This window comes from Cyrtonyx montezumae, unplaced genomic scaffold, assembly GCF_038088225.1.
Source record: "Cyrtonyx montezumae isolate F1298 unplaced genomic scaffold, pur_monq_1.0 scaffold_11, whole genome shotgun sequence".
NCBI lineage: Eukaryota > Metazoa > Chordata > Aves > Galliformes > Odontophoridae > Cyrtonyx > Cyrtonyx montezumae.
Genome location: NW_027071837.1, coordinates 6,443,963 through 6,471,685, shown reverse-complemented (window position 1 = coordinate 6,471,685; position 27,723 = coordinate 6,443,963). Strand labels below are relative to the sequence as shown.

General features: G+C 35.6%; 1 protein-coding gene across 4 annotated transcripts in view; it reads left to right on the top strand.

Moving 5' to 3' along the window:
* The window catches only part of PCDH11X (protocadherin 11 X-linked), a 395,938-nt gene that overhangs the window by 223,829 nt on the left and 144,386 nt on the right, over positions 1-27,723 (top strand). The window contains exon 5 of one of the 4 annotated variants that reach the window (XM_065729490.1): positions 14,427-14,454. The exons of the other annotated variants lie outside the window; for them this stretch is intronic. Coding sequence (XP_065585562.1) covers positions 14,427-14,454 — 28 coding nt within the window. The remainder of the gene's footprint in view (positions 1-14,426; positions 14,455-27,723) is intronic. 4 annotated transcript variants of the gene reach the window in all.

The window sequence follows — 27,723 nt, the reverse complement described above, 5'->3', positions numbered from 1 at the left end:
TGAAACAGAAGAAGTTTTGCAAAAAACTTCTGATATACTCCATCAGAGCTTATATCTGCAGGCGCAGAGGACAGGCTGGGCCTGCAGCTCCTCCTTGTTTGTGTATGTGAGCAGACATCTGCAGGATGTCCAGGCTCTGGCTGGTGAGCAGCTAGGAGGGATCCAGCAGGATCAGAGCACTGCAGCTGGTGCTTGAGCACTTTGCCCAAGCAGAGCAAGAGCTCTTCTCATAAAGGCTGCTTTGGTAGCACAAAAGGCCTGATGTCCATACTTGCTGCCTTCCTTATGAGTCCGTAATCCTTCCTCTGTGACCTGCTGCTCATGATCAACTCCCTGAAGTAGGTGTTTGCCCCCATTCAGTACTACTAAGGGTGTTAGTAGTCGTGAGAAACAAGGGTCTTTCCAGGGCTGATTTTCCCTGCTTGCCAGTTGCTGGCTAATGCTAGAGCTCAAAGACTGCTGAAATGTGTAGACAGCAGCACAGTTTGAAAGTTGTATATGTTTGCTTTTTTTTTAGCCAAGGTTTCTAATTGCCAGCATATTTTCAATCCATATACCTGTCAGCTACGCCAGTTTAGCTGGCATTGCACTGCCTTTATATTGTCTTCTGCTTTTATAGCAATATAAAAAATAGTTCAGTTTTTGTATGTCGCTCCCTCACTGGCACTCAAACTGCTGAGCTTTCCTGTTTCCCCTGTGTGTAAGATAAGTGTAATAGGTGCAGGGGAGGATAGGTGGGTACTATTGCTGTTACAGTCTCAGAAAGAGGAAAGGAGTGCTCCAGGAATAAATAGAAAAGCTGCTAGCTGCAATAAGGTGTTCTTGTTACTTTGCATCTACCTGCTTTCATGGACTCCAGTCCATTGTGATGCATGTCTCCTGCTGCGCATTGTTTGTAACTAAAGATTTGGCAGATATCTTTTAATGTGAAGATTTGACTGAAATCAGCAACTGAAATTACAGTCTTAACTATTTTTGATTACCGACCTGCAATTTAATTGGAGCAGCTATGGAGAAAGGTAACGTTAACATAACAAGTGATGCTTACAATTCAGTTCAACTTTCTTTTTCAGTTTTGTTTCTTCAGTTGATTTAGACTTCATAAGTTTATAGTCTGTTTTTTTTCTTTTGAAAGAATTTTATTAATAAAGCTACTAAAAAGCAGATAAACCTGAATCATGTTATGAAGTAATGTGCAGTTACAATACACTGTGATGAAGCAGAGAAGGAGCAGTTGTTCATGCTTTCTTGTAAACAACCATAAACTCGGTGAAAACTGTAAAAAATTTTTCCAAAAGAAAATTTTTCCCAAAAGAATTTGTACTTTAAATAGTCATTAGTCTGATAAAAAGATAAGTCAGTGGTAGAACTGTATTCCAATTGCAATTGAATGACCCTACTGGCCATTTATGGAGCTTCTTGAGGTCTTGCAGAGAAGTACAGAGAGCATCCTGAGAGTGATCATAATCAAGTGGACCACTTCACCCCTTTTTTTCTGATGGATCACTTTTTGGAAAAAGAGATGAGTCTGAAGAGAATCACAGATCTTATCTTAATTTTCATATTATATTCATTAAGTTGACAGGGCCCATACAGGGACAGCTGTTTTACAATTGTTTTTCCCTGTATGGAGAAAGGATTTACAGATCTTATGATCCTTTTTTTCTGTGCAACTGCAACAAAGTAAGTTCAGAAATTCAGAATTAGAGCAATAATTTAAAGAAAAATGATAGTATCAGATTCAGAGATGTGTCTCTGTAATACTTTTGGAATATAATTAAATATTAAAACAAATTTTGTGTAGATTGCTAGAATCTTGGCACCTAAACTGATCCGTATTTTCACTGTTTTTGTCACAGTATCTGCAGTACTTGCTTCTACTGTTTCTGTTGAGTATAGGAAATATTGTATTTGACTCTGCAAAGTTCATACACTATCAGATACAGTATTCTGGAGGTTAGATATTAATGGTCTGTGAACATCTGTAGTTTAAGCATTTGTAGACATTAAGAATTTATTGAGGTTATGTCTTTGGTTGCTGACTGGAGTGAGCTGTGAAGAGCATTGCACAGTGCATTCTTTTGTGTTCTCAGATTTTTTTCTATGTCAGCTCTTCCTAGGAGAACTCTATTTTAATGTAATGACCTGTACAGTAGAAGTTTCCAGAACCTGAATTCTGGAAACAGCATGTTTCAGACTAGAATATGTTGGTCTTTTTGTTCTTTTTTGTTTTGTTTTTCTCGGCTTGGAGGATCCTTAAGATGGGAGAGGAATTTTCAATCGCAAAATGCTACATATATATTAATAAACATTCTGTGCTGCATTAGGAAGAGTGCAGTTTGTAGACACAAATAAATAAGTGTTCTTCCCCATTCAGCATGTGGGACATATTTGGTGTCTTATCTGCAGGTTTGGACTCTCAGACACTGACATACTGAAGGGAGTTAGTCTGAGGCCACTAAGATAGGCAGTGAAGTGATGAACTTGTCTTGTGAGACTGAGACAGTTGGATTTGTTTTGCATGAAGGAGTTGAGTGTTTTGTTTCAATCTGCAGTTTTCTGATAAAAGGACAGAGAAAAGATGGAGCCTTTTCTCAAAGATGCAGTGTGTAGAATGAAAGTGGTAGAATGAAGGGCAACAGAAACAGGTTACAAAGTAGGAAATTCTGGCTAGATTAAAGGAGAATTATTTTCACCATGGGTGGGGTCAAACAGTCAGAACAATTTCCCAGAGATGCTGGAATCCCAATCCTTGGAGACATTCAGAATCCAACTGAGTATTGCATGAGAGCCTATTCTAGGAGGACTTACTCTGAGCAGGGAGTTGGACAAGGTGAGCTCCAGAGGTTGCTTTCAACCCAAATGACTCTCTGATTCTGATTTTTTTCTTTTCATCAACCTTATCAGAAATGTACTCAACATCTACAAAAGTAGTTAATGGGAAAATAAAAAAGCTTTTCATTTGAGGATTCTTTTTACTATTTCTTCCTGTAGATATCATACAAATTGACAGACATTTGCCACTGTGAAAAAAAGCAATTAGATGAAAGAAAACAGGCCAGAAAAACTCTCGTAAAAGTTGTTAAGATCTCAGAATTCTCTCAGAGAAATTCAAAAAATAAACTCTTTTGAATTATCCTCATAGCAGTGGGGTGACAGTGGAAATAAGTGTTGCATTTGCTGCAAATGATAGCATCGTAATCTATGCACTTGGTATTTCCTCAACTCTGTTCGCTATCGTATTTCAGCCGTCGAACTGCAAAGTCAAAGAGCTAACAGCTTTGCGGATGAAGTTCTGCTTTCCCATTCCTAACTGCAATTGCCTCTGACAGACTGTGTTTGCCTATCTCTGAGATTCACACAGATTAATTTCTATCTTGGCACTGAGGACTTGCATCAGGCTATTAAATGTACAAGGACGCAGTGAGTGAGTACCTATCAATGTTCTGAAAACACTTTGGGCTTTGAGAGCCTTTAGTGACTTTATAAACTGGCTTGTGCAGATAAGGAGATACCTCAGTGATACCTCAGATACCTTTGGCAGCTATTGCAACGGCCTTGTGAACTGAAGCAAGATTTAGTAGGTTTACTTACTGCTTTGTTCCTGGTTCTACTCATAGAAAATTCTGTAAGGAGAGGGTTTTAGATAGCACCCCTCATGTAAAAAACTGTAGAAAATCAATGGTTACAGAATTATTATTCTCTGTAACTCTTCATGGATCGCAACACTTTCTCAAAAGACTTCAAACAACAAAACAGGATTTTTTATTACTACTTAGTATTATGAAATCCAGAGATAGGTATCATAGTGCAAGCATGTAGCTTTCAAGCTGAAATTCCCTTTTTTAGCTCCCTATTTTAGCAAAATAACCTTTATTGTTGCCAGCTGTTATCTTTTGGTGTCACACGTTCATGTCATTACAATTTGACATATCAACAACGTTCTGATGACTGGGAAAGTCATAAGGGAAAGAATATTAGAATAATGAGGATTCACCTGCTCTTAAAACTATCATGACTGCCATTTGCTGCCTTATGTGGCACAAAGTTTATTATTTTTTAACAACTGCTTGTTCTATAAAACATGAGTTATCTTCGTAAAGAAATGATGTTTTTGTTTTTAGTTGATGGAAAGTGCAAAGTAGCTTCTATAAACTTCTATGACTTCTCTTATATGAACCAAGTTCAGTACAAGTGTTGGGACCTATTGTGTTAGCTCTGGACAGCATTATGGCACTTCAATCCATTCTTCATTGTGTTGCTGGAAAAGAAATTCCTGTGGCTGCTGTGAAACCCCTACATAAGGTAGCAAGTTCTTTCCTTCAAATGGCAAAGAGATGTGCCAAAATTCTGCACAATCTCTAAACAGTGGCCTGGAGTCTCTCCTGTCTACCATACTTAATTGTCAAATTCTGCTGAAGGTACAGAGCACTGACAGCATTCTTCTACACAGGTAAAAAGTTAATCTGACTGAATCTTACTAAAAGCAATAAGTATGTGACAAATCCTGCAGTCAAAACAAGGGGAAAGAACTTGTTAAGGAAGTGTGTACTGCTATTTCAGAAATAACCACCATTGGTCACAGGAATAGAAACAAGATGGTTTCTTTAACAGTTTATTTCTGGGGATGGAAGCATAGATTATGTGCTGAAAAATACTGGGACGGTGTCACTTTTTGTTAGCTGCCATGCCTGCAGATAGAATAATTAGCTATTGACCACAGCAAGAGTTTGATGCAAAGACAGTGTCCTTAAAACGCCCTGTACCAACAAATGGGTCAGTTGAAGTCGCTGGTGAAAGCTGTAGATCTGATACTTGTTATTTAGGACTCCAAATAACTTCAGACATAAAAATCGAAAGAAAAAATAAGAATTTGTCTATCAGTGAGCTTGAATGTGCTGTCCTGGAAACTATAATAGGCAAACTGCTGGAAGCGCAAAGACCGTGTTTTGCAATTCTCACCATAGTTGGGCTTTATTTTGTCAAAACTGAGGACAATTGGCTGATGGTGACCCTGCTCTTCAGTTTGTCCCTTTTGCCCAGAGAGGCTGTGGATGCCCCCTCCCTGGAGGTGTTCAAGGCCAAGCTGTGTGCGGCTGTGAGCACCCTGGTCTAGTGTGAGGTGTTCCTGCCTATATCAGGAAGGGGTTGGATCTAGATGACCTTAAAGGTCTCTTCCAACCCAGACCGCTCTGTGATTCTATGATTTTTTTTGCCTGCAAGGAAAGACCTGGAGGAGGTAATAGTTTCAGTTTCTTTATGATAATCAGAGTTCTGGAGCTCACTAGTTTTTGGTGGGGTTATTTTGCATTCTTGAGATGTTGTTTGCCCTGAAGTTTGCATTACAGATGGAATGTTTCTAAAGTTCAGTGAAGTTTTTCTCCTTTAATACGTTTTGTTTTATAGTGTGCCAACAGGTTTATTAGTACATTCAATGTATGCACATGTATATATAGGTATGTATAGCTACACTTACTGCATATAAATATAAATGAAAAACTAGCTAAGAACTCACAACTGTAGCTATGCCACAGGTGAAAGGGTGAATTTTTAGGGCCACTGAACACTGTAAATGTGTTCATTGTATCAGTGCTTCAGAAATAGCCATTCTAAATGACTTTGTGTTGATCCACTGTGAAAATTCATTGTGCTCAATTGCCCTCAAAATTTCTCATTTCTCATCTGTGATGTTGCAGTCTGCTGGCTGCACACTGGACTGCTGTACAAAGCATGTACGCACCCTGCTGCAACATGTCTTGAAATGCTTTATATTGCCCTCAAGGTTTCCTAATATTACTCAATAACTGAATAAATCTATGTCTAGGGCTTGTATTTATGAGTCTTTGAAAGATGTGAACAGATTATATTGAGTTAGTTTGTAAACTAAGAGGCACATGAACACAACAAAACAACTTTTGCATATCTCACATATCTCATACATCTGAACGAGAAAGGTGGAAAATGGAACTTTGGCTGTAATGTTAATTTTTTTATCATGTCTTTGATTTAGACATATCAAAACTACTCTCACATAATTTCTACGCTATTAATAAATGTAGGGAAAATTTTTTTTTTTTTTTTGAATAAAGAACTTACATAATACTTGCAAGTGTGGAAAGAAACTGAGTCATAAAATGATTGATTTGCTGTTGGGTTTCTTTTCTGTTTAAAAAAGGGACTTCTTAGTATGTTTTTTTTGTTTGTTTGTTTTTTGTTTTCAATCTAAAGATATTTATTTACTATATTGTCTGATTTCTTATAAACACATATGCGTATCTGTCTTTAAGTTAGGGAAAAACAAATATCTGTTTTGGAATAAAAGGTGACATTTAAAGATCTTTCCAGAATGTAGAGCTGTCTCATTTGGTCCTTCCTGCATTACAACAGGTTGATTATTGCCTGTGGATGCTCTCAAGCATTACAATTATTGTATCATTATAAAAACCTTATTGGATTGACAGAAACACTGGCCAGCAAAGGTGTATCTAAGATAATAAGAACTTTGTATTCAAATTAAATCTGTCAGAAAGTGTTCTGAGGAGTGCAAATGTAAAATAAATGCTTTATTTTTTTTTTTGTTCACCTTATAGTTTTATGCTTGTAAGTTTAGAAGACAAAATCTTGCCTTTAATTTAGATGTTGGACACCTAAAAAAAAAAAAAAGCACAACAGAAGTGGGGAAGGAGATAATTATTTTAGAAGACTGATTTTTCTTCTAGCTTTTCTTCTAGTCTAGGAACTGTAATTATGTAGTTGTACTAAAATTTGGCAGGAGTAATGGTTCTTTTTTGAATTGCTGTGGAGGGGGACAAACCGCTGCTCCAAACATGACTGAGAGTGTACTGGGCACTGCCAAGGTCAGACTGTGCCTCAATTAGAATCTGCCAAGTGCGTGAATTCTGTAGTAACTCTTTAATTTATATTTCATGACAAATTCAAAACTGTGCATTATTTACAGTCTGCAGATTTTTAATCTTTACCACTAAAAATGGGGACAAATATAAATAGATGAATGTATGCATGAACGTATGTATGTATTTATTTATTGTAATTAACTATCAGGACAGTCCGTTTACTTTCCATCCCCAGTCTGTTTGGAATTTTGTTTTTGCAAGCAGATTATATGTAAACAGGTGAAAGCTGTCTTCTAGGGATATAAATATCAGTCAAATTTTCCTCAAGAAAAACAGTGTTTGCAAGCACATTGCATTTGTAGTCTTGCATGTTAGGTATACAACAAATCATAGTTTTGAAAAACGTATAAAGTGCTTTCATGTCCTTGTATGTCTCTGCGTTGCTCTCTGGCTTCCAGTAATAATACTCTGGGTGACAAAGAAGTACTAACTCATACAAACAGTGGAATAAAATGCCGTAGTTCATCTGTTCTTCAGATTTAAGAAAAATATTGTATTTAAAAGAATAAAATATTGTCTGATTTGATGTTATTAATAAGTTTATTCTTTGGGAATTCTTGGGAACTAGTAGAAAGATGATATTCATTCTAATGCTACCTTTTATATTCAAATCCATAAAGTGAATAGAGACATTCTTATTATATATATATATATATATATATATATAAGAGAAATTTTCTCCTGACTAGGCTTCCAAAAGCTGGATATTGTCTAAATTATTTGCTGACTTCACTATCTATCTGTTTCCTAGGAAAAGTAAATTCAGGTACTGTATCACATAATCTCATCAGGTCCCTCAAAAGAAGTTAATGGCTTGCTTGTCTATTGTCTAGACTCATCTGTTCAATACTCAGCATCTTTATTCTTTTTATTCTTATGTCTAAAAGTAGTTTTGAACTGGCAAAAGATAATAGAAGTAGTTGTGTGAGAGTGATATCTCTGGTAAATATTACTGTTTTCGTAGAAGAGTGGCTCTTCTGTTATAAAGCTTTAATTTTCTTTCACTTAGCTTTAGTACATTGCTTCAGCATTCCACTGCTGTCTTTAAGATCACATCTATTTCAGAAAACATTCACCTTCACAGGAAAAGGTTATATTTACATAGCCCAAATTTACACTTTTTCATAGTTACAGTTACTTCTTTTGTTTCAATAAACTACTTTGCATTGCAGTTGCACTTTGTTTCAGAATTAAATTCTTTTCAATCTAAATAAGTAGAGGAAATCTCTGCTTAGATGTGTAAGTCTGCTAACCAAGTGAAGAGTTACCCAATTCTCATCTGTGTAACTTTTCAATTATTTGCTACACATCTGAGGATTAACTTTGTTAGGACGTCTCGCAGAAAATAATATTCAGTTTGGTTGAGGACTCACAATAAACAAACAGAATTAATAAAACTATTAAACAACTGTCTCTGGTGGCCAGTTTCTAAATGCACTGTAAATGGTTTAATTTTTATGTGGAGCTGTGTGCAGCTGGAAGTTGGATTTGATGATCCTTGTGGGTCCTTTCCAACTCAGGACATTCTATGGTTCTATGAACTATTCTAAACCTTTTTCAAATTTAGACAGATGAAATCAGCTTATCTCAGTGTTTTTCTTGCATCTCATGGAGTATCTTGGTATTTTCCATTACAAGTTAATACACATTTGAATTTGTCTAACGTATTGTCTAATCTGCCCAAGCCAGGTGAAAAATAATGCTTTGTTATAAGCTCCGTTATCAGCCCTCTCAAAGTACATTATTTCATTTTCCATTTGTCTAGGTTTTGGTATATTTGCATCTGAACAAGATAGCCTTTTCTTGCCAAGTTTGAAATTATTATTTTAGAGATGAAAGGTTTGTTATATTGTGCCCTTATCTGGAATTTTTTTTAAATGAGTCAATATGTGAAGAATAGATTTGTTATATGTTCTGGATGAGCTTCTACAGCTTTAAGTTAAAGTACTGGTATTAAAAACCGGCTCATCTAAAGTAAACCTGGAAATCATTTTAGACTTATATTAACTTTTGAAAAATTTGGAATTTGAATGAAAGATAACAGGTATAGAAAACTCCATTATCCCTTGGAAACTAAGCTGTGCTATTTAAGTCTTGGCAAAATGGCTTTGATTTTCTGTGGAGACTTTTAGCTGGTTTTACGGTGGCATGAATTCACTTTATAGCTTGTGAATACATACAGGGCTATAAATCTAAAACATTATCTCACAACTTTTTCTCATAGATTAGTGCTGACAATCCATAATTAATTCTATAATAGCAAAGATTTTGCCAAGAAACATCAGATTATTCCACACTTTTTAGTTTTGGAATCCTTCGAAATCATTCATTTAAAATTTACCACATTTGGCTAGGAGAGGTAATGAACTCCAACTTCTGTTAAGTGAATAATGTGAGCAGTTCTCTCTCAGCCTTGTCCCGAGGCAGCTGAACACCTTCTGTGAAAGTAATGTTCCTGCAGAAGTTGCAGGCACTCAAGTATCTAGCTGGATAAAAAAAACGTGTTCCCTTTTAGCCACTGGCCTGTGAGCTGCATTAGCAGAGGCTGCCCGGTGATCTTGCGGTGGGTCTGCAGAGCAGTATCTTCTAGGAGGGGGGTTGGACAGGCTGCTAATGAGAGTCATTTCCTAGTTGTCCCAGTAGAATTTGCTGACGATTTCCTTTGAGCCTCTACACTGAGTTAAATGTGTTGAGGTGCTGTGGGTGGTGTCAGTCTGAAAGTGCCATCTTCAACTACATTGTAGAGGATGGCCAGATCTCAGAGCAGGACTCTGCAAATGTACAGGCTCCTCTGCCATTTCCCTTGCACTTTGCTCCATGCTGGACCTGCTTAGTGTTTATGGTGTTAAATCTTGTGAGTAAGTGAGCAATATTTCATATTTTGACTGTCAAAAAGATGAGATAGTTGAAGAATATTTCAGGAGAATTTTTCTCTTTTTTTTTTTTTTTTTTTTTTTTGTAGCTTTGAATATAGAATTTTCTTTGTAATTTGCCTCTCTTGTTGCAGTTCAGGTACTTTCTTCCACGTGGTCTACTGTAGTCTTGTCTGTCATTACGTTTGATTTGTTTGTTCACTGCAACAACTTCTGGTATCTGATCCAGTTATAAAACAGCATTTAGGCTGCAATTTAGGCTGCATTCTTGTTTGTGCACTGAGTTATTGGCAGCAAGATACATGAATGCAGGCTAGTTATGTATGGACTTAAAAAAAACTGATGTATTTATTCTGTACTTTCATAATATTGTTGAACGTTACGTATCCAGAATTTATAGAAACAAATGTCAATGCATTTATTATATATAAGTGCTGTGGGTTAATACCTGTAGGCACCAAAGCCAGACTCCCTCCAGTAAGGTTTATTTCTAAGGATTTAAAATGTGTTGTGGTAACTAATGTGAAACAAACCTAAGAAAACTAACATAAACACATAGGTGCAAAATTGTTTGTGCCTCTTTTTCACCATCATTTTACTGCACCTTTATTGGTGAAAACAGAGAACTGATTTTGCTCTCTGGTTTCCTCTTTTATGTTCAGTAGTAAATACCATGCTCACTTTATAGGGCAGGGCAAAAGCCATATAAGAGATATCATTTCTTGTTGTAACAAAGATCTAATTATTTAGTGAAAAATGTTTGCTCATCATGTCTTGCTGTCCTGCATGGCTGAACACTCAGGATGCTGATATGAATAACTAATCCACTGAAATAGCACAAGTTGTTATTGTCTGAGGCATTGCACGCTGTCAGCAGGAAGGATCCAGCGAATTCCTCACCACCATCCACAGGGAGCTCGTTAAGCTCCATGATGTTTGTTGCTGTTAATTTAATATGGCATTGCTTACAAGATTGGCCCAAAGTCCAGACTGCAGTTTACGGAGAAATATTGACATGATAAGATCCTTTCCTTGTTTGTTAGAGGTTTTCTTTCACCCTTGAATTTTAAATAATTTGAGGATTAAATGCAAAGTAGCTCTATAGAGCTGGTTTGCACCTTGTTTTCATTCCTTAAGTTACAAGGCCATAAACTGCACCTATACATAGCACTACTGTCACATTTTCTAACTTACCAGTTAGATGGCCTTTTAGCAGGAGCAAAAGGATTGAAGCATGGGCTTTATGTGAGAGCTGGGAGCAGGCCATGCTTCCCTGCCGGCTTCCCCACCTCCTGTTCTGTAAGACGAGTGACCTGCATTAGCCTTGTCTCTGTTACAGTAACCCAAAACCCCTGTCTATCACGTTGAGAGAACGCTTGCTGGTGCATCTGCTGCTTAGCATAAGCATGGAGAAAATGGAAAAATCTTTCTGAAAAAAGGTTCTTGTGCTATGAAGGTTTTTATTGCTTAGCCATGGTGATATGACGAGTTCTTAACCACTCTAATGGAACTTTTTCAGTCAGAGATACATATTATATCTTAAGGTACCCAGGAGGAAACCATTCACACGTTGATCTATTGAGTTCTCATGAGGAATTAAATAAATAATAAAGTGTACAGACATGATAAATTTTGAGGAAGCTTTTAATCAATTATTAATTGATTATTCACATGAGCACAACGCTTGTAAAGATCAAAACCTAATTTTGACAACATATGCAAAGTTTTCCTTTTGAATTTAATAATATATTCTCAATCTGTTGTTCATTAAGGTGAACATCTGTGAATTCATTAATTTTCTCCAAGCTTGCTGCACCACAAACTTCATTTCTTTAACAAATTTTCCAAAGAATAATCCCATTACAAGCTTAGTTTATAATACATACAATGACAGCTTCGTTAGCATGCTTATCTCTTCTTTGTCTAATAAGTCTCTACAACAAAATCTACTCCAAGCTGGTATAGGGCAGTAAGGCCAGGAAAAGTGTATAAGAATGAGGAAACTGGCCGCAGAGCTTCAGATTTTATCTGAGCTCGTAGAGGTGATGTCACATATTTTTTTAACTGTGACAGTTCTTAACTGTACATATTCATTTACAGAAGTAGACATTTTATCCAACATTATATTTGCTTTATGTCCTTTTCCAAAATGACTGAAAAAAAAACAGTAAACCACTACTGTAAATTCCCTCTTCTCCTAATTTTACTTTACTATTTAAAAGATCTATTAAATTTCAAAATATTGTGGGAAGAAGGAAGAAATTGACTTGTGTTTCCTTTTGCAAAAATAGATTGTGAACTTTTCAAAGGCAATATATTAGTATTTAAAGATAATTCCCATAGATGTTTCTTTAGACACTTTACAGATCGTGTAGACACTCTTCACCCCGACCAAATACAATTTTAAGTGAAATCTACGTCACGTAAATATATAGCAGTAGCTGCCTCTTCTTTCTTTGACATTTTTCACAAAGTTAATGGTATCCATGTTTCAGAGAAGATGAACTCCGTACTCTGTTAGTCTGACCAGTCCATGGTAGGATAGCACTGAGCAGAATTTGCGACTATAGAAGGTTGTCACTGTGCTCCTATGTTTAATGGAATAATTTAAGCATAGAGACAGAAAGAAGTCTATACTAAAATGAGTACAAGCACTTTTAAGTAGAAAACCTGTAGCTAATTTTCAATACTGTAATTGAATTTGCAGGATGGCACATAAATAAACCAGGCTTTTTTAAAAGTTGGATGTGTTCCACTGCATAACAATGTTTTACCGGCCAGTAATGCCTTCCCATGTATTTTCCCACATTCTGTGCAATTATATCACCATGCTGCATGCCTTAAAGCTTCAACTGTGAAGCAGCCCAGCGCAGCATTGCATCAAGAGGGCGTCAGAAATCATGTCACTTGACTGTTTGCAAATCACTGACAGCCCGCTCAGTATGAGTTGTTAATTTCTAGTTTGCTGTAGCAAGCTCAGGCATTAGGTCACGGTCTCTGCTGTGTTGCACCTTAAAATGAGATGTAAAGCTGCTTCTTCTAAGGGTTTTTGATTATGTATCGCTCCCACTAAAAGTTAGAGCAATACTTAAGAGTCTCAGTTCCATGTCCAAGCTTTGAACAGTTTCAAAAGAAATTCAAAAAGAAGTGGATTAAATTAGGCTATGAAATACAGAACATTCTTTATATCTTTCTCTGATGTTATTGAATTGCTTGCATTTAGTAATTAAGGGGTGTTAAAAAGTTGATGTGTCACATCTGTGAGATTATGTCATGTCCTTGAACTCTACTGTTTCACAAATTTGTGGTCGATTATGTACATTTTAGATTCAATCTTAGAAATTACTGAGTTCTCTCAACCTTTTTTAAAGTCATTGGAAGATAAGACTGTCTGGGTTGAAGAAGAGGGCATTACACATATTGCAAGATTGAGTCTTCACTATAACTTACTTAACATTTTAGATAATCCATTGATCCATTTTGAACAGGTAGTACCTGTAATAATGCCACATTTCTACGTCATATGAAGCCAATTAAAATACTTCTATTATAGCTATATTTTAATAAAGACTTACTGGGAAATGAAAGTGAAGAATTCTACTTTTCTTAATAGCACCATTTCCAAAAGAAAATCCGACTGGAAAATCAAATGAATTATCTGTTCTTCATGCAAATTTATATGTCCACTTTCTTCCCAAAATGAATTCAAATTACTTCTATCCTAAAGGAGAAGGTATTTCAAAGTCATGAGAAAATGTAGAAGGATCTTTCCAGACTATGTATGTGGAGGGCTCAAGTAAAATTCTTTAAACTTGACTGTATAAATAGGAACTCAGCAAAATACAGGCTGTCATTAAGAGATGGTAAATGAACAAATAAGTTTAATATCTTCCAGTTCTGTCTAGTTACAGGGCTTAAATTAGAGGGAAAGCATTTTTTAATAATACATAATAAGATATGGAAGAAAAAAGGTTTTATATAGAGAACTGCATGGGACTCACCACACTACGATTTTTTCCTTCACTCTTCCAGTCTGCAAACGGGACTTGTTCATACATCTATAAGCACCCTGCTATTAAGAGTCTGCAGCAAAAAAGTGCCTTTAGAATCTCATTCTGGGAAGAACTAATAAACTGCAGTGTTCATTCTGAACTGATGAGCATTAGTTCTGATTACTATCTACTCCTTTGTTAAATTTTAAAGGGATTCAGAGCCACTGTTGAGAAGCCTTTACTACTTTTTTGGTAGAACATGAGTGCAAAACATATAGTAAAAAATCACAGTCTTCCTAGTTGAGTCATTTCGTCCAAAATGTGATACTTTTTCAAAGAAAATAGCTTATTGAATGCATACTTTAGAGCTGGGAAGATGATTTAAATTTAGTTTGAAAACCTAAATACATAAAAAACATAAATCCACAGTTCTTCTAATACTGTTATTTACATTCTGTACTTTTACTAAAGGGTAAACTCAAGAGCTTATTTAATTTGGAAATCAAAGGTTCATTTGCTATTTATCACACGTTAAAAATGGACAAAAAAGGATACTGCATTGGTAATGAATCTGTTGGTCCTGTGACATGTTTAAGATTAAGTTCTTACACTTCCATGACATTTTGAAGTAGACCATTTTTGTTGAGGAAAAGAGAGAGGAAAAGGAAAGGTCATGTCTCTCTTATCAGGCAGTCATAGTCTCCTGTAAAATAGAAATGTCTGTTTAATGTCAGTGAACAGCCCAGATGGAGATTCATGTTGGAGCAAAACATCTATACTTTATCTTATACCACAAAGTTTATACTACTTAAACCTTGTGATAACAGAATCCTACGTCATTTTCAGATGAGATTCCTCTAACGTTGCACCATGATCCTTCATTCATGCAGTCTGCCTTCCTCCTGTTCTCCTCCAAAATCAGCCTCTCTTGACTCCTAGTTTGTGACAAAATAATCCTTTGTATCACATATCTAAACATAATAAAAGACTACTTGAGTGCAGATTGATGTTACTACATGAAAATGTTTCATGGCTTTTGCTCAGAGTGGATTTTGCAAGTTCTTTTTCCTTTCTGGTAGAATGTACAGCCTGAGAAGCCAAGCAAATCATTGACCAAAGTGATTAAGAGCAGTGGTGCTGCAAGTGGTGCTTATAAGGCACAAAGGAAAGGATTGTAAATAAAAGCGTATTACCTACATAAAGTTTGACTTCATAATTCCTTTGAGCTCTGTATAAAAAATTGTCATTTCTGCATTGTTTTTTTAATTTCATCTCTCCTCTGTCTTCTGAATCTATTTCTGCCATGTATATATTTACCTAAATGATTTATTTCAATAAATTATTGCTTTAAAGCTTTCCTTTACCTATAAAACAAGATTCTATTCTTCTTTTTAACCTTTACAGGCTATATAAAAATGGAAAAAAATATTGTTGGCAGTCATGATAGTTTAATTATAGTAATAAGAGCAATAGCTTTTCCTTTATTGCTCTGTGGAGTTATGTTTCTGAACATAACTCCACACCCCAGCTTCAAATAAAATGGATTTAAATGCAGTCTACCTTGAGTTTAAGTGTGCATGTGTGCATTTAGATGCTTTGTACACATGAAGGCTTGGCATAAAATAAGGTAAAATTTGCCCACCTGTAAATTGATAAGCTTGAAGGAAGTTTTGATATCTCTAGAAACTAGAATAATATCATTTTCGAAGATGAGGGTCTTTTTTTTCTTCTGTATACTTTTGTATGCATGTGTTGAGTTTCAATCAGCTTTGCAGGTTTTTTCTTACTGTGCCCTTTTACATAAGGAATATCCTTCAAAGAAAGATAAATTTTTTAATAGCTAACACTTTGACGATATTTCTGGCAATAATTGGTGAATATTATTTAATAAGTAATGATTAAAATAATTCTTTCACAGAAATTACCTGTTAAGGAATTTCAGAAGTGATGAGAAAACATATTGCATTGCATATTCATGCAGTTTGATTTAATACAATATTTAATACAAAATATGACATTAATTGCTTATAAATACTTTCATAATCTCCAGATGCAGCTTTTTAAAATCCTTTACTATCAGAAGTAACGACCTGACATTATACTTCAATTGGTCAATGTCTTTGTTAGCATTAGGTATGTTGGAGTATCAACAACCATATGAAAAATACAGAAACTTAATTTAGTTAAGCAGGGCATTTAATCCCAAGTTTTCTGAAGGCTGATATAAATAAGCAGATGAGAGCAAGGCTTGGTTTCGATGAATGTTTTGGCAGCTAAGATCCCATTTTTCTTCCCCTGGTCCTTGCTCCTGCTGTTCCGTTTCCCCTTCAATTTCACAATCCCCCTTCCTTTTTCTTGTTTCTTTTAATTTCCTCCCATAGCTTCCTGTCACTGCTGGCTCTGTTTTTTGCCTATGGTAATATTTTTTTGTTTTCTTTTTCAGAGGCAGTTCTCTTCTTAGTGCTTCCCCTCTACTTTCTGGACGTGAATTTCATTTTTCATCCTCAAAACTTTATTTTTCTTGACATTTCTTTCCTTGGAAAGCTTTTTGGCTAGAAACAAGGCTGGCATCAATTCACAGTCCTAATAAACCACAAAGCACAACAGTCCTGTTTGCTGAGCACAGTTTACAATAACAAAGAAGTCAAATGTATCTACATGGTTTTGTCCTAGATTTCAGGAGTTACCTTTGATGGGCAGAGCTTTGTATGCTGTTTCTCTCTGTTTCATTCAATACTCTCTTAGAGACAATGAGTTGTTCATATATGCTGTGATTTGCTGTCATTAGTATTGCTTTACATTTCTTTTCAGATCAAAACACATAAATGTCTCAGAGTCTCTTGGGAATCTTTAATCTTTTTAAGTAGGTTTTATTGAAGAGGGTTTTTTGTTTGTTTGTTTTTCACATTCATGATAAGTTTGATAATTACATTAATAATATTCTTTTATGTTTTCTATTTACGATCAACAAAGCATCTTATTGTGGATCTCAAGGAGAATTCAAAACTTTGATAGCATCAAAGCTATAGCAAATACAGTTTAAATTGGAAAGAAACAGTTGAGTGTGAAGAGGAATGATGGATTCTGGACAGTTCTCTGCTGATACACTCACACTGTAAAGGTGTGAGTTTCAGCTATGACAAAGCGAAATCCTGGAGCACAGTTAGATTCCCTAAGTATCCTAAGTAAATGTGCCATCTTTCTTTCATAAACTAATCGATTGCTGTCCTAAATCCCTTGAGCAGCCATTTAAATAACTGGGAGCTCAATGAGTCTTATGGTTTCAATTTACAAAATTTATCACTTCACCTCTGAGTTTATAGTGTGGATGTGCAGAATCTGTACACTTCAAAGGAAATTTAACAGTTGGAGTTTCTAATAAATCCTTAGCTCACCCATCTGTATAATTTGTATTAACGTGTCCATTAAAGTTTTGCTTACAGCATGGAAATTCTTTTCAGAAATGCATAAGAAAATTGAAACAAAGGGGAAGCAGGCAATAACAATATTTTCTAAGTGTGTATGTATTAAAAGCTCTGACAATATTTAAAGAAACAACAACAACAGAAAATCATTTCTTTCTCCTCTCATAATTAACCAGGTGCTTTACAACTCAGCTTGTAAAAACTTTGCATCTCAGTCTCTCAAGCTGTGAAGCGTTGGATTCTGTCCATGTCCTCTTTTTTTTCAGTTATTTGCAGTTTGGAAGTCTGCATTCTTCTCACAATATCAGGTCTACTCATATTTTTTACATTAGTATTCTGTTAGATCATGATAAATTATTCTCATGAGTACAAAGAAACAGGCTCTGACTGTCTCTTGCTTATTTCAGTTATAGAAAAGTAATCTTGTAAAGACTTCCACTGGGATATTCAAAATATGTGTGTGTGTGGGGGGGAGGTGGGTTAAGGTAGTGGTGTAAATTTTCTTGTATGCTTTATATTCTGTCCTTTTACCGTGTTACTAAAATCTTTCCTTATTCCCTTCAACCACCTTGATTATTTTCTGTTTTGTCATAAAATATTTGCTTAGTAACAGGCATGGGAAATTGGCACTCATCTCTGCATTTTTGCCTTTGATTGTTTGAAGCTTTGAACCCACACATAACATTTCACAATTCAGAGGGGAAAAGTAAGCGTGGCAGTTGATTTGCAGCTTTTAAGGAACATGCAAAGCAAAATATTTATTTACAATGATCACAGTTCTATTGTGCTGCAGACTATAGAAAACAATAATGCCTAATCAGATACTTTTCAGAACCTAAAATAATCTTGACTTTACACGATTGGCTTTAACCTCCATTGTAGTGATTTTCTTTCTGCTATTTTTCTCAGATTGGCAGAAGTAGCAGAAAAAATGAAGAAAGTTTTGCATTTTTCTGACTTCAGACTGCAAGTCAGAAGATTTTATTATCAATCTGTCGGGCTAAGTTAATATGTATCAACTCTATGCGAGATATTAACAGTATTTATCAAAAAGTTCATTTTTACCATTATTCTTGACACATCTGCTAGAATTCCTCTAAATTCAGCAACTTAAGGGGATTCACAAAGAAAAGTGGCCCCAGTAGCAGAGTGTGTTGAAAGATAATGTAAGATGGAGCAGGAATGCATCTTAGTCATTCCTAACTGATACCATCTCATTCCTGAAGCAATTGTATATGCACACTGCAGGGTTTTAAACGGTCTTTAGATCTGAAAGACAATTGACTGGAAAGGATGGGAAATGAAGGAATTTAGGGAAGATTTATTCAGAGGGTGTCGAGTCTCATTGTTCCTAATGAGATGAAATGCATGTTGTATTTCAGTCAATTTCTGATTCTTACAGAAGACAAAAACGCACTGCTGTCAGTTATTTGATTGGGTCACTCAGCCTAAGTAAAATGCAGCAAATGAAAGGGTTTGGGATTTGTAATTGTTTTGATTATATGAATGAGATGAAAGTTGCTTTAAAGCTAGGAAATTGCAGAAAAGGGAAATAAACCACAAAGTTAATGAAAAATCAGAAAGTACTAGAAATGCAGTGCCAGAGAAGCTGACAATACTATTATGTACATTCATTATAATGAAGTCACGTATTTTTCTGCCTTATGGAATGTGAACCAGATTCATGGTATGAAGTTCCAGGTGCAATGGTACTGTGCACAGAGGAATCTGGGGAATCCTTGTATATTTATTGTTAACCGTGGAAGAGTAAAGAATGGCAGGAGAATGGATGAACATTTTCATTCTGTAAGTGAACTGTCTATAGAGCTCTCAAAACTTGTCTTTTCTCTATATAAATCTGCTACTACAAAAAAAAATTACTGAAAGTATTTTACTATTACTATTTTAACAGTGCAGTAAGTAGTGGCTGTGAATTACTAAGAAGCTACACTAATGGACAATTTATAAAAATTAAGAAGATTAATAAAGAATTATTAATCAGAAATTTGAGAAAATCTTTGAAAAATATACAGAAATACAGTATGGTTCTTGGCATTAGGCAAAGAGAATAAAACACTGAAAAGCTTCTTATCTTCTGAGCTCTGTCTACCTTATAAGTTCATAAGTTCATAAGTTCATAAGGTTGGAAAGGACCTATAAGATCATCTAGTCCAACCATCCTCCTATCACTATCTCTACCCAACTACTAAATTAAGTCCTTTAGCACCTCATCTAAACGCTTCTTGAACAGCGCTAGGGATGGTGCCTCAACCACCTCCCTAGGCAGGCCATTCCAGTGAGTGAGCCTTCAGTCCTGGGGGAAGGATCAGATGTGATCATGCTCTTAATTAAGTATGACCTTATGGTGTATCTATGACAATGAACAAATTAAAGCACCAATAGTGTCTTTAATTCACTGATTTCTGAATGCTTCCTTTTGGAATTTAATTATTTAATTTACTTGAACAATATAATTTATATGGTACATTTTAGAGTTTTCTAGAACACAGAAACTTATTCTCTGCAGGCACTTTGAGTTAAGGCTATGAAAGGCTTGTGAGATCAATGCATACATTTGGCAGGCATGTATTCCCTGAAAATTCACTAGCATATGATCATGAGACTAATTCAGTATATGCTTCTATGCATGAACTTCCAGATATTGACTTCAATGGGAAATGTAATGATATTCTTAATGTGCCATTCACTATCCTATTTTAAAATGTTTCATCCCAATTCAAGGCATTTTGTCAAAGGTGAACAAGGTAAGAGTTGGCCATCACCATCAAATCCCTAAATACTACCTTTCTGTGAATTCTTAACGCTGTTAACAAAAACATTTTTAGTTTATAAGGAAATAATGTAACTTTCTATCTTTAAAATTCAAGTTGCAAAAGAATTACAAATAATTAGAACATTTCCACTTTTTTAGGCAGACTCATAATTGTCAACAATTTACCCAAATATATGGAAGGATTCTCTGTGATATCTCTGATATATCTGAAAGTGAGCATTGTGAATAGATCCTCTTGTCTGAGAAGAAAATTAGGTGACCATTGAAGTAATAATCGGCTAATTCTGATAATCATTTTCTATGTTTTCAGATCATCTCAAGTAATCATTTATGTTTTACAAACAGCCTTGAGTTACTGTATACTCATCCCAAATTTATTTGTTCCTGAATACTTATCTCTCTGGGCTGCCTGACATGTGGCCGGCTCTGATAATGGTTCAGGCACACTCAGAAAAACTGGTTCTTTTAGCAGTGACCAATAAAATGATTGGATCAGCTCTGAAGTGCTGTGTGGTAATCTGTGCTTTCACAATAAATCCCACAGTCCTTGAGCATATCCAAATTACTGAGTATCTGCTGGGTATGCTTTAGAGGTTTGGAGGTTTGACAGTTTGGGAATGGTGGACCCACACTGAATATTCTATATACAGTCCTATGATGTGGAAATCTCAGTGAATAAATTTGATTCCTTTGCATCCTAAGTGTTTTCCTGGAAGAATATATCAAGATTGAATAAATATTTTTTAAAATGTTTTTTCAGACTTTTGAGAAGTTAGAAATAGAAGAGGTAGAATTTTCTGCTTTTTGCTTTGCAAATATATTTGAAATCTATTGCAGAAGTTGCTTTTCTTCTCAGAACACTGAACAAAATCTTTTAGCTTAAGTGACACATACCTTTATCTTCATTCTTTTCACGCAAAATGCTTTCAAAAACTTGATTTACAAAATTTTGCTGTTTGTCAAAAATATTAGAAAGCTTTGAAATACAGTTTTCTTATTTTCCAAAAACTGTACTGAAGTTTGAATCTTTTTTCACTACAGGTAAATTTGGTTTCTCAATGTGTTTGTGCAGGTTTGATCATAAATGCATCTATCATTTGAGTCACACCATCTTGAGATTTGAAGTTTGTGTTGAGCTCAGAAAAGCCTCAGATATAAAGTTCTTTGGCTTCTTGAGGTCAGGTGGAATAACAGTGCAGGCTTGGCTTCTCTTTTTCCTTAAGGATTTTTTTTTTAAGGAGATCAATAAAAAGAAACTTCTGAATTTTTGACCGTGGGTCTAATAATGGAAAGATCAGTGTCACAAACCTGCTTACTGAGAGCTAAAAGCATGAGGCAGTAATTTCTCCTACTACATATTTACTAACAGGTACAGTGCTCAATTCACCAGTTGGCACTGAGGCCTTTTAAAACGCTGTCCTCTGTTTCAGCATTTTGCACAATATGTTTCTTCAGCTTTGATTAAAAAGCTTATGTTAGTAAAGGAAGCATGAACCACTATGTTTGTTATGTTTCCACATTTGCCAGCAGTGAAGCATTTAGCATACAGTGAAACTCCTTGATTGCTTGCTAATCTGTAAGGATCTTTCTGGTTGCCTCATTACTGCATCAGCAAATTACAGGCTGCTTGTTTGCTCTGTGGTCTGAGGCACTGCCAATGCATTCCATAAAAAGAAATTGTGTTGTTCTGCATTAAAACCTCCTTCAGATGTAGTTATGTAGGGTCGAGATCTGGCATGTTTGCAATCCGCTCTTGTAGCATAAGCAATTAGGGATGCTGCTCAATGGTGTATACCACATGATACTATCTGTGATGTTCTATTTACTGCTTTCAACAAGAAACTAAAGCAAATAGTGATTGTATGATTGAGGTATAGGAATGTTTGCCTTGAGAATTATTTGTGGATATGTGAGCAAGCTCTCCAGTGCAATAATCTCACGCACCCAATTGTCTGTGCAGACAAAGCATGTCATTATTATTCTCTGTTCAGTTCTCAAGAGTGTCTATATCTCAGACTCTCATGGTCAGACTGTCTTAAAAGAAACCAGAACACCACTGGTTTTGCTGACCTTCTTTTCGAATATCCTAGCAGAACATTAAGGAAAGTTCTGCCATCTTATGTGGTTGGGTGATGTAGATGACAGATCTGCTTTGTGCTCTGAGCAGGAGCCGAGTCTATCTGCTCTATGTAAAGAGCAGATGGTCAGAAGTGCACAAAGCTCCACTTCACCTTTCTGTGGTGTAAATGTATCCCGAGAGAATTTTCAGTTACTGCAAACAGCCACACTGTGATCCATGAGGGAACTAGTTCCTGGGAGATAATCTAAATAGATGTTCTAGAATTTAATGTTGAGATTATTTGTTTGTTTGGTTGGATGATTGTTTAGGAGAAATGCCATTAATGGTGTTTAAGTGTTTCATGCTGATGTTCACATAGGGTATTGATTAATCATTTTCCATTTGTATTTTTTTTAACTTATTCAAACTGAAGCAAGATCTTTTATGACTTGTTTAGTTTGGATTCGCTTATATGTAGAACTAAGTTACTGCAAATCCTTTAACGAGTTATATTTTTTCAAATTGTTTTTTTTATAAATATGGCTTATCCTATTCTGCAGGAAGATGTTAACATCCTCATGTCTTTAAATGACAGCAGTACAGTACGTATGCCGAAAGAAGAGTGCTGCATTTTCTAAAAGCTCATCCTATTACACTATTTAGGCATCCCAAATTGTTTGAACAGAAGGGATAGAACATTTTATTATTTTATTACTTGACATTCAAGTAAAGGAAAGCCAAAGTACATACAAGGAAGTGCATGAAATTAGATGAACATAATGAAATTGCAATATTCAGGTTCCTAGACAAGTTTTGACCTAATTTTTCTAAGTGTTAACCAATTGCAATTTCCATGAAAATGTACAAGGGAATGTTCCTTAAAACGCATAAATAAAAATAAAAATAAAAAAACGCCTGTATAAAGCCTGAATCTCTGATCATCTCATTTACAGTATTTCAAATGCAGTTTTATTATAACATACATAAGAGTGGCATACTGACATTAGTATTGAAGGTTTAGCTCTGAGACAAAGCTTTTTTTTTCACCTGGAAATAAATGAGGTTCAAATCAAACCTTTAAAGGTGACTATTGAAGGTTTTAGATATTATTTATTCTGTGATGTCCAGTTAAGAGATGTCAAAGAAGCAGCACCCATTAAGTTTTCACTCTGACAAATACTGATTTGTATCTGTGCTGGGATTCGTTTCTATTCCCGAAATACTGGTTTTGTTGTGTCATCTAATAAGAAAACATGGCATTCTTACTACACTGGATTTTAATTAAAGCATTAGCTTAATATAGAATACTGGTTTTTCATAGCAGTAAATCCACACAGATTTTGTTGTCTATGGGTCAGAAATCCCTGCTTAGAGTAAAGTAGCTATTGGTCTCCAAGGGAGTTAATACTTCAGGCACTGCAGGCTCAGTAAAGCGAGTGCATTAATATTTTCATCAATTCCAGCTAACTTACAGTATTTCACTGGTCAGATCTAATTTGTTTGATGAGACATCACTGAAAGATGTTATCTATAGTGTAAGCTTGGAAATTGATTGTAACACATAATTCAAGGGCACTATTTCATGCCTAGGGCAAGAAATACTATTTTTCTCTTCGTTTCATGTGCTCTTTTATAATAGTTTACCATTGCCAAACTGTATCCACCAGATTTGTTTGTAGATTTGTAGAAAAGCAAGAAAACCACCACTAATAACAAAACAAACCAACCTTCTCCCCTCCAAAAACCCTAAACTATGCATTTTTTCAGTCAAACCACATTGTAAAGTCACTTCTGTTCATTTTTGCCAACGTATGTCAGAAGGCAGGAATATGTCATGCTAACTGGATCTGTCCATATTCACATTCAAATCTACTGTGGTTAATTTAATCATCACATTCTTCAGTCATGAAAAACAACGAAGTAGCCATCAGTTTTAATGATATTGTGAAATTCACATCTTAAACAGGCAATACTGTTACTTTATATATTTACATGAATATATAAAGAGATGTACACATGTACATGCAGCAGTTGTGTCTTTAGCTGATACCCATTTAGTCTGCATATTAAAGATGAACTGTCCAGTCTCAGACTAAAATTCTTGCATTAGTTGGTGTAAATCTATTCCTCTTTCTGCCAATTGCTTCTCATTGAAGTCTAGAGGCAGCCTTCTGCTTTTCAGCCTGAGAGTTGTAACTTTCATGAAGTATTTCCCAGGATGTTACGGATTTCAACTGTTTTGTTTGGTTTGTGGTTTATTCCCCCTTGTAATAAGAGAATGTAGCGTGATGAGTCAGCTGAATATGTACGGTACAATTGAAATTTACTGCTGCATGCCTTTACCCTTATCACAGTAACTCCCCTGAGTCTACAGGCATAAATACGTTTCCTTCTCTACAGCTGTCATTCTGACACTCTCGGAAATGCTGACATTCAAAGTATTAAAATAAGCCTTCAGTAATTTTCCATAGTGCCTGTGAAAAATTCAGATTTCAGACAATTCAAGCGTCATCGACCTTGAATGTATGTGATTTATTAAGTTTTTTCGTTTCTTTTTTTTTTCTTTTAAAAGTGAGATTGTTTACTTTCCCCATAATTGCTGATAACTCAGAGAAATATGCTTTCAGTAAATAGTAAGCAATGTTCAAATACCCTGCTATAGTACACGCTTCATCTCATAAAGGACATGGGAATGATTTGGGTTGCACTGGATATAGGCTTTCCTGAATTTCTAGATTGAGCTCATTATCTAAGTTTATCGGGACAATATACGCAGTTCCATGCTTTTAGAGCAATAAGAGCATCCAGTCTACTTAGAAAATTGGGTCTGTGTCCATCATGATGGCTCATTTATCTTTTTGCTTGCAATGAGGTTCTTGTTTCCCTACGTTGTTGCTTTGTTTTACTCTGATCGAGTTCTCCTTTTTCTAGTCAGTGTTGATGCTGTTTGTCCACCTGCCTTGATTCCAAAATGTACTTGCGGCTTTTATGTATTAGTTTATTGGTACACTGTCTGTGCTCATGTTTGATCTTTCGCACCACAAAACATCAAGTTGCAATTTAATTGCTGGTAAGACGCCAGTTTGTGAAGCAGAGGCAGTGAATGTAGTACAAAGTACTCCTTTCTTGATATCAATTTCACTTGTCCAAAAGTTTGCTTCCAGTACTTGGGAAGCCAACTTACACCCTCATGCAGTCATTATCAGCCTCCCTGCCGGATTAAGACCTTGTGTTCACTCAGGTGTTAGCTCCACCTCTGCACAACCTAAGGCAGGGCCTGCTTTTGGTTTGAAATCTCTGATCCCTTCCTCATCTCTGTGACACACCATAGTTTGACACTTCTTGGCATTTTTCTGACTTTTTTTTTTCACTACGCCCTTAGAATTAATTATTGGACATCAGGGTACGTTCTGTGACCTCTTCTGTGTGGTGACTTCTGGAATAGATATACTGCTGCTCGCTCTCTATTACTCGTGTATAATGTGATTGCCTATGACCTTAAGGGACTTGAATCACTGAAGAACTGGATAACTCCAGTGCTTTGATTGTGTTTAAGTCAATCATTTTGTAGATCAAGTATTGTTTTTCAGTATTCATCTCTCATTCAAGCATAATTGTCTGACTATTCATGTGAGGTTATGCACTGAATATATTTGATGATGTTCACTCTGAGCTTTGTCTTCTCAGGATTCAGTGCTTCTGTTTGACTGAACTTATAGTGAAAGAAATAATAACACTACAATTATAGGTGCTGTTGTCATAGCTCAAATTAATTTCCTGTTTAACAGGGATACTAACAAGCTATAATGACAAGAAGTGCAGCAAGAGCCTGCTCAGCTGGAAACTGAAAAGTGAAGTGGTGGTCTTATGAGTTCTCAGTGTTTTGTTTGGTTGGTTGTTTTTTGTTTCTTTTTTTGGGGGGAGGGGATCTCTTTTTATTTGCATAGCTTGCATTTTTGCTTTGCAGGCATACTTCCTTGAATGACATTTTTCATGGTTTCCATTCTGTCTTTTGCTGCTCAGCTGTACTTTTATGTGTTTCTATTCTGAGCATCTATATCCTTGAAGAAAATAGATTAGTTTATAGCAAAATTTGACCTATACATGTTTCAGATATTTTGATGGATGAAGTATGGCATTCACTTTAGTTACAACTAAATAAATAAATAAAGGCAGTCCATTTGAGCCTGCTCCTAAATGTTAGGACTTATGTAGTAACTGCTGTGATATGTGGCATGTATAAAATGAGCAGCTCTGGAGGAAATTGAAGACTTTTTGACTATGACCACCATTCTGAGCCCTTTAACTAATGAGAACAAGCATGAGAATGTCCTTCTCAGATGAATGCCCACCTTCCAACTTAATTTCTTTCCGTGGAGGAACACTGAGGATTTGTTTTACAATGCTGATTACATTTCTGGAAATGAATCCTGAAAGCAAATTTAGAAGGAAAGGCATAAAAAAAATTGGTAATAATATTTTCTACTTCTCAACTATTCGATTTTTAATTATAGATTTCCATAATCAAAATGTATTATTACATAAATATATTTCAAAACAGCATTCCATAACCTCTGGCAGCGATTTTGAGGGTGAACAGAGTAGTCCAAGTGTTTGCAATCAGATAAAGTTTTTCAAATGCTATTTACCTTTCTTATAATTGTTTACCATGTAGCTGCAACAAATTATACTTTTTCTATTCTGAGTACTAACAGAGCATTTTCTGACACCAGTTAAGAAAAGGATTTTAAAATACTGTTATAGAAAGGTATGAAGATCCCTGATCAGTGAGCAATGATGTTTGTGTTGTTCTTTATCCTGATGTCGCTGACTAAAACTTTAGGTGAAGCTCTACAGAAACAAAGCATATCTGTCTTTTAACTTGTAATCTCATAACATTTTGTCTTCCCAAAATATATCTTCTTTGAGATCACTGTGTTTTGCTGGCACTATATGGACTGACTTGCTGTCTGCTTTCTTAGTAACTACCTGTGCCAGAGTGAATGGGTGGAAATAAGAGGAAAAGTGCAGCATGCATTGCTGTGAGACAGAACCTACAGGATCACATAGTCATCTTTCAACACCTATCAAACTGTTTCCCAAAAGACAGTTTATTACTTTGTCACCACCTCACACAAACAATAAAGTGAAATTACTCAGACGACAACAGCTGAAGCAAAAACCAAGCTATAGTGAGCACCTGCAAAGACAGTCATGAATTGGCATACACTGACAAAAAGAACATTCCAAAGTAAACCTAGCACAACTCAGCTTAATGAGCAAATCTACTTGACAAATTTCATGTCTTTTTCTGCTCATTTGCAAGCTTTCATCATTACAATTTTCCTATTCTGAATTACCTGTTAAGTATTTCCTGCAGACAAATGTCAGCTTGTGAACTGCTCAGATGCTCGGTTGTTGTCATTACTAAAAATGTATGATTGCCCACTTAGTTAAATGCTCCAAATTTCTTACCTCCCAGGCAAAATAGGTTTGCAAAGAGGAAGAGCATTGTAAAGATCCTGTGCTATAAGTAAGATTGTATCCAGAATCTTTATTTCTATTTGCATGGAAATAAAAGTCAACTTCCAAATTTATGCATTCAGGGTTACTAATGAGTAAAAGTGTTAGAGAAGATGGCACAGTTGTTCCCTCATCATGTTGAC